We start from the raw sequence: 14,798 nt of genomic DNA on the forward strand, positions 1-14,798 counted from the left end.
GTGCTTGGGCAGGAGGAGGACTGGGGCCCAAATGCTGTGAACTGGCCCTAAATCCCCCATTATTCTGTGTATGTCCCTTGATGTCCCCAGCGGGCACTTCAGGGCTCGGCTGAGCATTGCAGCGCTGCTTCCAGGCTCCAGTTCTGTCCTTGCTCCTATCCCTCTCCATGGCATTCTCTATATTCTCCCCTTGCATCACCTCCTTACATCTCTCTTTTCCTAGCTCAGAGATTTCTAGAGAGCCCTTCCCTTTGTTCAGTCCTCGCTAATTTCAGTTCCTCTTTCAATCTCTCTTCTTTCCCTCAAGCGCCCATTCAGATGTTTCATTTCAAGACAATGACCCAAACCAGGCCGCTTTGCTCTCTGGCTTCTATTTCGAGCACCATTCTCAGTGCTTTGTGTCTGCTTTCGAGTGTGTGAAGCTGCCTCCATCCCACCTATCCGCAGTGCTGTTGGATGCAGCTCCAACCAAACCCTGCGTCTGAGAGCTGATGAAGAGTTGCTCCATCTGCCAGCCCCGGTGCTGCTGGGGGGGCCGGGGACATTCACTGCTCTCTGCAATTTCCATAGTGAGCAGCCCAGGTGCGCGGGGGCTTCCCCAGCAGCCACCAGTGGGTATTTATAGTGCAAGCACTGAAGTGTGCTCCCCAGGCTGTGCACACCATAGGGGGGACAAGCTTGCTGTGTTGGTGAGTGGCAGTGCTCACCCATCCATCCTTCAGCCTTCCTTCAGCCCTTCCCCAAACTTCTTGCTTCCTGCACGCCTGCAAGCCAAGCGTTGCTATAAATGGAGCTGTTATAAATATTCCTCCTCCTGGATTCGTCGCTTGCATCCTGATGCAATGTACACCGATGACTTGTCTGCTCTTCTTGGTGCTCAACCCATCTGATGCCTGCATTTGTGGATGCAGTGTCTGATCAATCCACTCTGATGAACCGGTGCCACAGTACTGTCTTTGGGGACTTCCCCATCACATGATCTCAGCCCTCTGGATAAGCAGCATCTCCTGGTGTGAAAAACCCCTCCAGTTCCCCAGCCCTGTTAATGAGCATCTCCAGCCCTCCCCACCATGGCTGTCCCCTTACCCACAGCACCGCTTTCCTGAGGGCGATGAGATCCTGATCCAGAACCCACAGCAAAATCTTGCTGAGAAAAAAAAAAAAACCATCACGTGAATAAATGCACAATTTGTCAAGATTTAGTGGTGATTCGGGATGTGAGGATGTGTTGAAATGACAAATTTGCCCATTGGCCAACAATGCTGAGCATCAGCGAGGAGAGGGAAGGCCAACCCCACGTGTCCCATGCTACAGCAGGAGGGAATGTCTGTCATTCCTGAGCTTTTGCACTGCTCCCACTGTCACCCGGACTTGAAAAGCGAAGGCAAAGAGCCAACTCACAAAGCAGCACACAGGGACTGAGCGCTATGAATTATTCTTCTTTTAATTTCACATGGTTTAAAATACAATATGAAATAAGGCTACAGTATATAAAAAACTCTCCAGCAAAATGATGTGCCAGCATCAGCAATTAAAACAAAACCAGCCCCTTCCTTCTTTAAGTATTCAATGTAGGAGGGGCATTTTTTGTATCCTTTAAAAAAACACCACCACAACACACGGACACACACACACACCGCTACATCTCTACGCTACCTCAGCTCTGGTTTTAAAAAGCACCTGCTTTTTCCTTGGTTTTTTTTTTTTAATCTCGCTTTTAAAGTTTTTTTTCTTTTTTTTCCCCACTTTTAAAAAATATAAATTATATGAAAATACACGTTGGAAAATAGTCGAACAGCACAATATAACAATCTCTCTTTTTTTTTTTTCTCTTCTTCTATCTTTATCAGCTTAAAAAAAAATTCCCATCTGTAAAAACAAAACGTAACAACAACAACAAAGACTTTTTTCTTTTTTTTTTTGTACTGAGGCAGTTAATTCCTGGAGATATTCCATTATAACATATACGTATACATAGATTTATCATTTATTTAGACCTCTTTGGAATGTAGACAACAGCTCACGGATGTTGGATAGACCCCACCAGAGAGCAGAGCACAGTGAGGAACCCAACGCTTGTGATGCTCACAGCAACATGGAAGCTGGGCCCCAAAGCTCAGCAGAAAAGCCCTCCAGAAGGCAACGAGGCAGAAAGTGGGGATGCTTCCTGCAGCCTCTGCATTGCTCGGTGCTTAGCGGGATTGCTTTGTGGATCAGGTGTTGGTTTGGGAATAGGGGAAGAGGTTAAACTGTGTGATATCTTCTGGTTCGGTGGGCGCGGTGGGGATGGGTTGGAGTTGGACAAGGTGACCTCGTGGGCTTTTTTGACCTTAATGATTCTATCACTTCTCCAAAATGACCCTATTCTGAGTGGCCATGCCTGGTGATGGCCGGTCGTTGTGCGTAAATAAATGGATCTGCAGTTGCACGCACCCGGCTCTGCACGGGTTATAGTCATCACACACAGAGATGGAGGACAGATCTAGGCAGATCTGTTTGCTTTTTTTCCAGCATTCTATACCTCTTACTGGGCCCCTTTCCCCTGATCTTTAAAATTACCCATTCTTTGGGAAATGCACCTTAAAAAGCCATTGGGAATGGAAGGTCACCGCAGTGTAGAGAGCTGCACTCCCTGGGCTGGGGGACAAAGGGGACAAAAGGGACACAGCAGGTGAAGGGGATGTGCCCCACTGGGGTCAGACACCAAAAACAGCAGATCAGGAGCAGGACAAAGAAAACACTCCAAATCACTGGAGATATTCCAGAACAAGACAAACCCATCCAATTCCCAAGTGCCACCTGTATCGGCCAAGGCTGGAGCTCACTGTTACGCAGAGCAGCCAGCAGAGGAGCAAGTCCCATCCCTGGCAGATTCCTCTCAAACCCATCCTGTTGGTTCAGCATGTGTGTGAGTTCACCCAACTTTCGTGGCCTCGAAGAACAGGAGGTCACACCTCCTTCTCCAAAAGTCAATGCACAATTACAAAAGTGGGAGTAAAAAGAAAAAGAAACAAAAACAAATCCACACATTTCCAGTGTATAAACAGCACACAGCCCTCTCTGGGATGGTCTCTAGAATGGGAATAAAGAGTTGAAGAAAACAGCAAAGTGGGAGATGAGGGATTTGGCCTGGTGGAATGATGGAGTCAGTACCCAAAACTCTGACTCCTTCCATCAGAGTGAAATGTTATCCCTGTTTTCTGCTTGAAAAAGGCACTTCAGCTGCAGCAGGGCCAAGCAGGAGGCATTTCCTAGGGCACGGTGTGATGCCACAGGCAGGAGATGGGTGCTCAGCCACATGACAGCACGTGGGGGCTGGAAGGGATTCTGTTAGCAAAGCACGCCTTGCAGTTGCATGCAAGAGAGCAACCCTGAAAGCCTAAGAAAATCACTGAGTGCTAAAACCCTAATGAGCTGCCATGTCCTTTCGGGGTGCCCTTTCACTATCCCCTGCCACCTGTTTCTGTGCCATTGTGCCTTGCCCCTTCATCCAGCAGCTGCAAGCATCCCTTGGCTCTGCCCCTTGGTGAGCCAGTCCCTGCTGGGTAAAGCTGTGGTGCCTCACTGCAGCTCCCCAGTACACACATTGTCTTCCCTTCCCTCCATCTCAGAGCTGCTTTCCCCACCTGCCCAAGGAGCCCAGCTGTCTTTCACCTCCCAGCAGGCAGTTAGTGAAGAGGTGAGCCATCCCTCCTTTGGTGCATGCACCTTTCACTGTCCTTCCATCCTATTCTCCTTCCTTTCCATCTGTCTCACTACTTTTTGCACATGCTCAGTGGGACAATGTGCAGCCCCAACACTGTGAGCATACCCAATCTCCTCCCTTACCTACACCTCCATCTGCACCCCCTCCAGCAGCTCTCCTGAAAGCCACCTTCCTCTTCCCCCTGGCAGTGCCTCTGGATGGATGCAGCTGCACAAAACACTCAGATGGACAAATAACACACACAAAAAAGCTACTTTTGGTTCAAATGCATAATACTGTCTTTAAAAATAAAATGTCCAACAGCTCTCTGAGGCAAACACCCCAATCCCACTGCCAGACCTGCATGGGTTCTGCCCTGGGGTCACCTCCAGGAATGTCAATTTCTACCACTGAGTCCTCTCTGCCACACTGAGCCCAGCCCTGTGGGGTCTTTGCCCAGCAGAGTGGGACTCACTCCTCTGCAGATAAATGAAGTAGAAAAGCTCCAACACACGGGAGCAGCCCCCCAGAACTGATTCTGCTGCTCTGCTGCATTCGGGCAAGCACGAGATGTGTCACCCACCCCACCACCAACAGTCATGTGCTTCATGTTAATCACACCCTGACACGGTTTGTGGATCAGGCTCACAAAGGGCAGTGAAGATCCCATTTGCAAAGGCCAATTTCCTTTCTGCTCGTGCCCAGGCTGGTTAAGACATACAGTAATAAAGACGGAGCTGCTCAAAACAGGAAGGAAGAAACATTTCCTTTTGGTTTTTCAATGTTTTCCTGATTTTTTCCCCTCACCAACTTCTACAGTTTTCATTTACCGCAGTTGAAATACGGGACTTTCTTCCCTGTCCCCTCAAAAAAATGAGAAAGTTCCTGAAAGCACTGAAGTGTTCCTCACAGAATCATAGAATGGCCTGGGTTGAAAAGGACCACAATGATCATCTCGTTTCAACCCCCTGCTATGTGCAGGGCCGCCAACCACCAGACCAGGCTGCCCAGAGACACATCCAGCCTGGAGCAAAAACTCCACTGGGAAAACACAAAAGCCATTTTCACTGCAAAAAACTCGGTATGCTTTGGAAACTCACTGCGTGCACAAGGAGCAGATGGAAGAGAGAGACCTATTTTGAACAGCAATGACAAAAAAGCGCTGTTGAAAATCTCACCCGGCTTTAGCAGCACACGACAGAGCAGAGCACGAGGGCTGCAGGTGGGAGTGGAGACCCATGGCTGGCAGCAGCAGAGCTGGGTCAGAGCCGGGGCTCCATCACATCCCACTTGGAGAGCACCAACTGCAGTGCTGCCCTTCTCCTGTGGGGTCTACAGAAACCATTTTCTCTTTTTCCTCACCGTGATAAAACTCTGCTGGCATAACAGAAACAAACACACACAATATTGCAATACTGAGACCATCTTAGAGCTTAAGACTATTTAAAAAAAAAAATACTGGCACAAAATTTAATAAAATAAAACTTTAACAATTTTTTTTTGTTCTTTTTTTAAAAAAAAGAGTTGTGATCCCTCCTAGAAAAAAAATCTGTCCTTTGTATAAAAGAAGACAACCGACAGAAAGGCGATGCAACAAGAACAACAGTTCTTGGTTTTTATCTTATATTGCCCCTCCCCAAAGCAGGAAGTTTCACCCACTTTTGTTCCCCCCCCCCCCCCCCAACCCCCCCAAAAAGAAGCAAGTTTGAAGCCCTCAGATCCTTAGGAATCCTGTCATTTCCTGAACTGTCAGTTTGTTGTGCCAACAGCACAATAACCAAAGGGATCCGTTTGTTAATATTTTTCCTAGCCAGCGAGGGACGGGGAGGTTTTCCTGTTTGCTTTTTTCTTTTTTTTTTTCTTTTTTCTTTTTAAAGTGAGCTACATTTTTCTGGCTTTCTTAAAACTCAGAATCTCACCCAAAGAAGCCTGTCCTGGAGCTCTCAGCAAACAAAGGCTCATCCTTCTCTGAACCAAACTCTGGAGGTTATTCCAACCAGAAGTTTGACTCGCCCTCAACCCTCTCTCCCAACATCCTCAAAGCATCAAATCTGAGTTGCTCTCTAACAAAAAAATAACGAAAAAAAAAGCAAAAAAAAAAAAAAAAAAAAAGATGAAGTCCCATAAGCTCTTCAGAATTCACTCATCAGCATCTGGCTTGACGTCCAGCATGGCGTGCAGCTCCTCTGGTGTGTAGCCCAGCAGGCTCTGCAGGTCGCAGACGAAGCGGTAGACGTAGCGCTTGCCGGCCGTCTTGTGGATGATGTTCTTGTCGTAATAGTAACGCAGACCACGGCTCAGCTTCTCATAGTTCATCTTGGGCTTGTTTTTCCTCTTGCCCCACCGCCTGGCCACCTAGGAGAGGGGTGGGGAGAATCAGAGGGGATAGACATCATGGGGATGAGAGAAGAAGTCCTTCTGGCTTGACTGGGCAGCCCTTGGACACATCAAAACCATTAAAGCTTTGGAAAACCAATCTGTTCAACAGCAGAGCACTGAGGAGGACTCCATGAGGACACACAAGTCAGGGAAGGTAATGGATGTCCCATACTCTCTCCAGAATGGGACACGGTTTAATGATCATGGTGGTGATGGATCAACGGTTGGACTACATGATCTCAGTTGTCTTTTCCAACCTTAATGATTCTATGGTTCTGTGATGATCAGTGGGAAGCCCCAACTCTCATCTGCTCGCATCTGTCACTGTGCCTTTCTCTACAGTGTTTCAGCTTTCCACTAACTCTGAGCATAAGTTATTGCTTCCTACACAACTTCAGCCCAACTTTAAAAAGTCTTTAGCTGGGCTCTAATTCACTGTGTTTCCCTACAGAAGAGCAGAACAACAGGCCTGCCCCAACCTCAATCATGAACAGCTTTAAGTTGCACCAGGGGAGGTTCAGGTTGGATATTAGGAACAATTTCTTCTCCAAAAGAGTGATGCTGCACTGCACAGCTGCCCAGGGAGTGGGGGGGGGTAACTGTCCCTGGGGGTACACCAGAACCATGGGGATGCGGCACTTGGTGACATGGTCAGTGGGCACAGTGGGGTGGGTTGGGTTTGGACTGGGGATCAGAGAGGTCTTTCCCAACCTTAGTGATTCTGCAATTCTATGAAGGAATGAAATGAGAGTTATCTTAAATATCTCAGCAGCATTTGGGCTCTGGCACTCTACCTCATCTGGATCGGAAAGCTTGAACTCCCAGCCATCACCCGTCCAGCTGATGAAGGACTGACAGGACTTGTCAGTGAGCAGCTCCAGCAGGAATTGCCACAGTTGGATGGGTCCACTGCCTGGAAAGACAAAGGAAACACGAGACATCAGTGCCAGCAAATCACAGCCCCTTCTATCCCAGCCCGGGGTGGAGGGATTCACATGCAAATGGTGCTCACCACAAAAAAATAAAACCTTCTGCCAATAAAAAAAGAAAAGCATCAGTGGCTGCAGGGTAAGACCTCAGACAATCTGAGAGTTAAATCCTGCAGGTAAAAGAGCTTCCCATTTGCAGACAGAGCTCAATATCTGCACACTGGAATGCTTCACTCCGAGTTACATAAATAGGATTATTTTTCTGGCACCCAAACAGTGAGCAGTGCTGCCTTGGCACGAGAGCATCACCATCCCCTGTGTGCCAAAAAGCTCCTGGCCATTGCGTGAACTCCAGCAGACTCCTGCTTCCCGACTTTGACTCTTTGCTCCGTGGCTGTTTATGGAGATAAAGGGGACCCAGGTATGAAAATTATTTGGCCTCTCTCCAGAGCATGTTGCTGCAGGCTTGCAGAGATGGGCAGGGGCTGGCGGGTTTGGCAGAGCTCCGCTTCCACCAGAGCAGCTGGAGAGGCAAGAGCATCCCTCACTGTGGATGTTCAGCCTCTCTTTCTATCTCCACGTCTCTCAATTTGGTGTAGGTGTTAATTTTGGCCAACAGCAATTTGTCTCGTGGTGCTGAGCTCAACACACCTAATGAGCAGTAGCTGGTGCACCACATTGAGACTGCGGCTTCGCAGCCTGGTTTTGGCTGGATTCATGGTGTGTGTGGAGTGATGTAAGAATTATCTCTTCTTTGCAGTTGTGTTCCAATCAAAGGTAGAGGAGAAGCCCTCAAGCCAAAACTCTTTGATGAGCAACTTTAAATGTGGCCGCACCCAAAACACTGTGCGTAGCTCTTGGAGAGATTTTGACATGTTGTAAATGGAGCTTAGAAAATCTCAGCACTAATAACGACAATAATAATAATAAACAGAGCCAGAGGTTAGAGGAAATGATTTATCACCCCTGAAAAACTTTGCAGTCTGGATGAGGATGGCAGGCAGGACGGGGCAAACCCGGCGCTGACAGCAGTGAGCACAAGCTTCAAGCAGGGAAAAAAAAAGTTATTTCCTCAGAATAAAGAGATGGAGTGCAGCCTGTTTCCATGAATGACAATGGAGGCTGTCAGAGCTGTGGCTGTGGGATAACGCACGGAGGGAAGAGAGGGGTGTTCCCCCTATTCCACAACGTTTCAAATGACTCAAAGCAGACAGGCTGCTGGCGAGCAGGAAATGACAGAGCTGGCTCTGGGACAGGAGTGCTGGGACTGGGGAATCACTGAGCCCCATCCAGCCCTCCCCAAAGGGGAACCAGAGAGAAATCCCAAGGAACTTCTCCAGGTTTGTGGGATCTCCTCCCAAACCATGCGGCACAGGAGCATCTCATCTCTGCTGCTCCTACCCAGCCCAGGGCAAAGCAGAGGGCTCACTGCATCGCCGCAAACATAAATGAGAAGACACTTGGCAGGAGATGCTGCAGCCTCGTGTCCTCGGTAGGAGCTTGCCAAGACACCAAGACCTCCGGGAGGGATGGAGTCAGAGCTGCTCTGCATTACCCGCAGCAAAAAAGTAAGGGAGGAAATTCAGATCACGCCTTCACCTCTCATCTGAAAGAGAAGAGCCAAAGCCTGGCCCAAAAGAGCCCCACATCTCGAGGTCATGGCCTATTTATAGCACCAGGCTTTATGCACAGGGGAATCACTGCGCAAGTGGGTGCTCTAGGCTGCACGGGGCAGGACAAGTGAGTATGGGCAGGGACCAATTCTTTAGTCCCATCTGACTTTATGCCAATGTCTTACGCACATAAGAGAGCACCCGGTGCCCAAACCAGACCAACAGTGCTAGGACACAAGATTGCAGCACAGCCAGGTTCACCATCCTGTCTAGGTGAATAGACAGGATGAAATGACAGAATGAAAGACAGAATGAAAGAATAAGAACTTTCTCTCACTCCTTCTCCAGAATAAAACACATGGAAACCTATTGCTTGGACACTAGGCTCTAGGTGACTACCCTCTAAATATCCCTGTGTGGCTTTCAAGGTGTTGGGGACGTGATGCAAAAAGTGTCACCATGCCTGAGCCAGGGGCCAGCACAGCTCACATTCCATGCTTGCCACTCAGCTGCCAGCTGGCACAGGGTGGTGCTGGGAAACCCAGCAATTTATCACCCACTTGCAGCAAACGAGGTAGGCTCCTTGCTGCAGCACTGGGAGCTGCTCAGATGGGTATTTTGGGATTTTGAAGGAAGTGGTGTCATCCAGCAACTCGTGCCTTGCAAGAGGGATTCCCAAGGTCTATTCCTAGCTGCCTGCGGGACTCACGTAAAACCCCAAATTCCTCTGTTGTTGGACAAGCAATTATGTCAAGAATGTGTTTACCACACAGCTCACAGGCATGTCTCAGCTCCTATAAACACACCCTGCTGGAGGGGAAGGAGCAGAGGCCCTGCAGATGGGGCACGATGGTGAGATGTCAGCAAGGCAGGCACTGCACATGGCAGGAATCAAACCCAGCACGTGTGTGAGCCTGCAGGGCCCAAACAGCATGGGGGAGACCACAGGAACCAGGGCAGAAGAGAGAACAATCAGGGCACAGGTGCTGAAGAGGCCTGTGTATGATCTACTTGGACGAAACAGCTGTAATCAGAGCTGAAATGAGTTCCTTTTGCATGCTCTGCAGAAATGCAAGGAGCTAAAAGGTTTCCCTGTGACCTTCAGCTTGCACAGAGATGTCCACCCACCCAGAACGCATCTTCACTACTACTGTGGTGAGTGTGATGCTGCTGGGCTTGTCTCTGTGCCCTGCCCCTCATTGCCTTCCTCTCATCCCCCTCCACTACAAGAAATACCCACTGAGACATCTGGTCCGGATTGCTCTGGACGACTGGAGTACCCCTGCAGCCCCAAGTGTGGGGTGCAAGGACACAAGCTCCCCTTTATGGTGCTGGTCCCACTGCATGCTCCCAGGGACTTCTCACACCAAAACACCCACCCCTCTGCAACCTCCAGCATCCACAGGGGCTGTGCAGAATAGAACCCACCCGGGGGGCTCACTACCCTGTTGGCCACAATGGGGACCCTGTCTGCCCTCGGTGGCACTGAAGAGGGTGGCTCAGCTGGGCTGCTGGGGCCTGTCACTGTGCAGGAATCCTCCATGGTCAGAGGGAAAATGTGTTTCTTGTGCCAGATGGCAGCAGGCCTCTACTCTGGCTGAATGGTGTCACACCAGGGCACTGGATTTGGTGTCATACCATCCTTACACCACCCTGCCTGGGATAGGGCTGGAGATCCCCAACCCTGCTCTGTGTGTTTTGGGTAGGACTGGAGATCCCCTACTGAATTCCTACCCTGTGGCTCCGGAGATGGGTTATTACCAAAGTGCCCAGTCTCCAACATTCCTTCAACATTCCTGAGCACTGCCACCAGTGTGGTGATGCCAGCAGTATCCCACCACCTGTGCAGACACTGCATGGCAACGCCCAGCCCTCAGTGTGGCACTCTCACTGCCTCTCGAGCTTGTTTCACACCCCCACCCCTCTCAACGGCCTCTGTTTGAAAGAAGAAAAACAAAATGAAAAAAGAGCTTCAAAAAAAAAGGAAAGAAAAAAAAAAGGGGGGCACCTATACTGTTCACTCTGTGGTTTGTGGTTCACACCAAACAAAACAATTGGACATAGCAACGTCTCCAAAACAGCCCTCACCTTGGTGATGTGCCCACCCTACGCAAACCCCATCAAATGGCATTGCAGGCGCTGGAGTCCAAAAATCCCATTGCTGTGTTGGGATCGTGGGACCATCGCTGCATGCCTTGCCTCCCCCACATCCTTTACCAAGGTACAGCCACACCATCACCAAGGGCCTGTTTTGTGCAGGCAGCAGGACACTGAAGTGCAGATGGAAGCATGTCCAAAAAGTGACCAAAGTGGGGAAAGACCCAGAAAGCTACTTCTTGCCATGTGCTTTTTGTGTTGCTTGCAGAGCAGCCCCTCTGCTGCTGCTCTGCCATCCCCTCCAGGCTGCTGGGCAGAGCAGAGCTGCTGTCACGCTCGGGCAGCGTAGCGTGGGGCTGATTTCACTGTCATTTGCACATGTCTGGCAGGTGGGGCAGGAGCACTGAAGCAGCCCCACAGCCCACCCTGCAGATCCCCACCCTGCAAAACGATGCTGCTGAGCCCCTGCACAGGAGGGGATGCTGCTAGGGACATGAAGTCACCCCCACAAGGGCAGGCAAAGCATGGCACTCAAAGTGAGCGAGCAAGCACCATTTCCCGCTGCATCTCATGCTGCATCTCCAAACTCCCCTAAACCAAGATACCAGCAGCTACGAATGCTCACACAAGCTAGATGCAGGAAGGAAGGATGCTGATGTTTCTAGAAAAGCAACTGCACGGGATCTGGATGCCAAGGACAGACACCTACATTTCTGGAGTACATTAGGGTCACGCTGGTGGGTTTTGGATGTCCAAATCTGGGAACTCACAGGCTGGAAGCTGAAGGCCAGCAGCATAGTAAGAAGAAGGGAAGAAGCAGCACACAAACTCTCTTGAAAGACACCCACTTTCTTTGGCATCAACTTGACTTTCTTGCAAAACAGCAGCTGTATGCTTTCACTTCTGTCTCACTGATAAGTATCGCACAGAAACGGAGGCTGTCAAAGGCATGGCTTCATCTGCACCACAGATGGTCTGGATGGGGTGGATGGGTTCACGGGGCACATTTGGGCCATTATCAACACAGTGCCATGAATGCTGATAGCAAAGCTCAGGGCTGGATCCAGGGCACAACCGTTAGCTGTACAGAAGCAGTGCTGGGTGCTCAGGAGATAGCATCTCATCCCTGCACTGCTTCTGTCTTCTCTAAGGGCAGAGTGATAATGAAGATAGCATCAATCTGTCGCTAAGAGAGACAGTCAGAGACAGTCAGGGTATGTGTGATACTAGCTGGGGCAAGGGCATTAACTCCTTCGGCACTGAGATTGCCTGTAAAGACTTCAGCAACTTCCTAACCTGCCCCATAAGAAAGGGCAACTTACAAAAGCAATCCTGGCCTTGCAGCCAAGGCATCGGGGTGTGTTTTGCAGTCACCTCACCCTGCTCATCCCTCTCTCCTCCCTCCCCCAACAGGCCCAAGGGGAATCACTGTGCTCTGCTGGTTCAGCTCTCAGGAGCAGCAGCTCAGTGCATCTCAACTCAGTGCTGCAGGCAACGCCATGAGACGGAAAGCCCCGGCTCGCTCAGATGGTGCTGAGGCCCTGTGTGCCACAAAGCAGACACCACAGCTTGGCTATGAACTCACACAGGTGCTTTGGGGTGCTCAAGAAAAGCTGAAAGCAACTCAGCCTGGAGCAGCAAGGGGTAGAATGTCTGAACCTTTGCTGGACTTGCACCAGCGGGAGGTCAGCAGCACAAGTAGGTCAGAGCAGTGGAAAATAAATATAGGGCAGAAAGGCTGAAGACCAGTGTGGTCAGACCCACAACACAGGCAGCACGCTGCTGTGCTACAGCCCAGTGGTACTCATCCACGTGGCTCTCAGGAAGGATGCAGGTTGCTGTGGTACCCACAGAGGCTGGCATCTCGTGGGATCCAGCAATGCAGACCTGCAGATGGCATAGAGCTCCATTTGGCACAGCTGGACTCAGGATAGAGAGCTCATACAGCCAGCACGAAGCACTCACCCACACCAAACACTGTGCTGCAGAGCTCAATGCTCACTCAGTTAACTCAATGTGAGATCTCACACATCTGTCTGCAGAGCAGATACATCCTGAAGCTTGCCCAGTTTTAAGGTGTGCATTCTGTCTTCATTTCCTAGGTCATTTCAAAAGAGAATAAAACCTGGTTTATAGTAAGGCTTGAGTTGGCCAAACTCCAGAGAGCCTGACCCCAAAAAAGGTGTCCCTGGACATCCCTCCCCGCAGCTTTGGAAACTGAAGTTCACCAACTCCGGAGCAGTTACATTTCTCCTTCAAAAAAGATAAGAAAATTGCATCAATTTCTATCTGAGCAACCATGGCAACTTGTTAAATTAGGTCAAGATGTGGGGGCAGATAACGCAGCTCTGAAAAGCTGCTTGTGAGCTGGGTGAGGAACACATCAAACGCAAATGGCGCTTCCGTCAAAATGCACCTTCTCAGCGAAGCACGCGCCTCCCGGGGCAGATACCATCAGAGATTGCTGCGGCTGCGATAAGGCTGTGCCACCTCCCAGGGCCACCAGCAAAACAGGCCCATGCTGACAGAGCCAAGTAATATTGGCAGGTTCCTAACACAGAGAGCCCCAGAGGTGGTGGATGTGGTATTCCATGCCAAGGCACCATGGCACGTCTGCTGAGCACTGCCCTGGCTGGTGACAGGGTGCTGGTGTTGGCATGTGCTCCAGTTGTGCTCTGGGTGAGAGATGGAAAGCTGTGGGACCGTGAGCTGGCAGTCCCCCGCTCTGCTCCTTTGGAGGCTCCACCTCCGCAGCAGAGCTGTAGAGAGCCCAGACTTCGAGTTCCTCAGCTCTAGCCACCAGATAGTACTTCCTCCCCTGAGTAAAGTAAAAGTAAAGTAAAGCAAAGCAAAAACAAGAAGCCAGGACTTCTGAGAGTCCCCACCGTCCCCGCTCAGCTGGCCAATGAGAGCTCCTGCGCTTCTCCATGGCCAGCCTTGGTTTTTTTTATTTTTTTCCAGAAATAAGCTACTACAGAACAGTTTTGAGAGGGCCAAGTTCTCCTGCAGTTCATCATGCAACATGTTCTCACTTGCTCTCACTGTGACCTGCTTTCACAGCAACCTGGCTTCGCCTTGCACCCATGCTAGGCTCCCTCTACACAGGAAATATGAGGTGCTGACAAGCCAGTAGACATTAAAAAGGGATGGAGGACATCCCTAGAGTCACACGTCTGCAAAGCGCGTCAGGCCAAAGATCCTTCCCCACGGTAAATGCAGGCAGGGGCAGTTTAAGCTCTGAATCACTGCTCAGCAGCCTCTGGAGAAAGCAGCTCTCTGACCAAAGGATGTCCAAGTGGTCGGTGCTCCTGGAAACCTCTAATTTTCCTTTCTGTTTAAAGTTTTTCAAGTAAAGCTATGAAAAAAAAACTTATTGATCATGTCAGAGCACTTGGGCCAAGGGATTATCTTCCCAGCTCAAAGTGGGCTTTGAAATGAGGCAACGGAAAAAGTTATGCAGAGAATAGCATTTGGAAGTGTGCTCTGGCACTGCATAAACCAAAGCCTCACTTTCCCTGTGGCAAGAGCCCAAGGACACACTTTGGGGTACTAATGCTCCTTGGCCAAGCACCGGTCCGGCCCCAGCTTTGGCTCCTCGCTGCAGAGGGAGCTGGGAGTGCAGCCTCTCTGATTCCATGAGCAATAGCAAATGGGGATGGAAATGTCCTGACCCGGCAGCCATGCTCCTGCCCTGGCAATGGACACCCTACACATTTCCACTGCCCCACTGAAAGGTGGTATCAGAAGAAAGGAGGAAGAAAGAAGTGCAAGTAGCACTCCTGGGCTGTTTTCTTAGGAACACCAAGTTCTGCAGCTGGGGCAGAGCCCCTCCTACCACTCACGCCTCACCCCACCACATCCCCCAGCAAAAGCCATTCAGGAATGGCAGAGCACACTTTTATTTTGCATAGACCTGCTCAAAACAGGCTCATTCAGCAAGGGCGAGTTGAGCTTTCTTTCTAACTAAAGCTATAGCAACAAACCACTTCCTTTTTTACACATTGCTCCTAAAATTATCTCTCCACCTCTCCTCCCCTCTGCATTTACCCTCCAAAAACTCAGTATCAGCCTGAAGACGAGCTGTGTGTGGGAGGA

At 50.0% G+C, this 14,798-nt stretch overlaps 1 protein-coding gene across 5 annotated transcripts in view; it reads right to left on the reverse strand.

The window, feature by feature from the left end:
- Positions 1-1,426: 1,426 nt before the first annotated feature.
- ETS1 (v-ets avian erythroblastosis virus E26 oncogene homolog 1) overlaps positions 1,427-14,798 on the reverse strand; it is a 69,776-nt gene continuing 56,404 nt past the window's right edge. For all 5 annotated transcript variants that reach the window (XM_040652038.1, XM_040652037.1, XM_015297969.4 and 2 more), the window contains 2 exons: positions 6,859-6,977; positions 1,427-6,040 (listed from right to left, as the gene is read on the reverse strand). In XM_040652038.1, the coding sequence (XP_040507972.1) occupies positions 5,825-6,040; positions 6,859-6,977 (335 nt within the window). In that variant the 3' untranslated portion in view covers positions 1,427-5,824. The remainder of the gene's footprint in view (positions 6,041-6,858; positions 6,978-14,798) is intronic.

Source organism: Gallus gallus, chromosome 24, assembly GCF_016699485.2.
Source record: "Gallus gallus isolate bGalGal1 chromosome 24, bGalGal1.mat.broiler.GRCg7b, whole genome shotgun sequence".
Classification (NCBI taxonomy): Eukaryota; Metazoa; Chordata; class Aves; order Galliformes; family Phasianidae; genus Gallus; species Gallus gallus.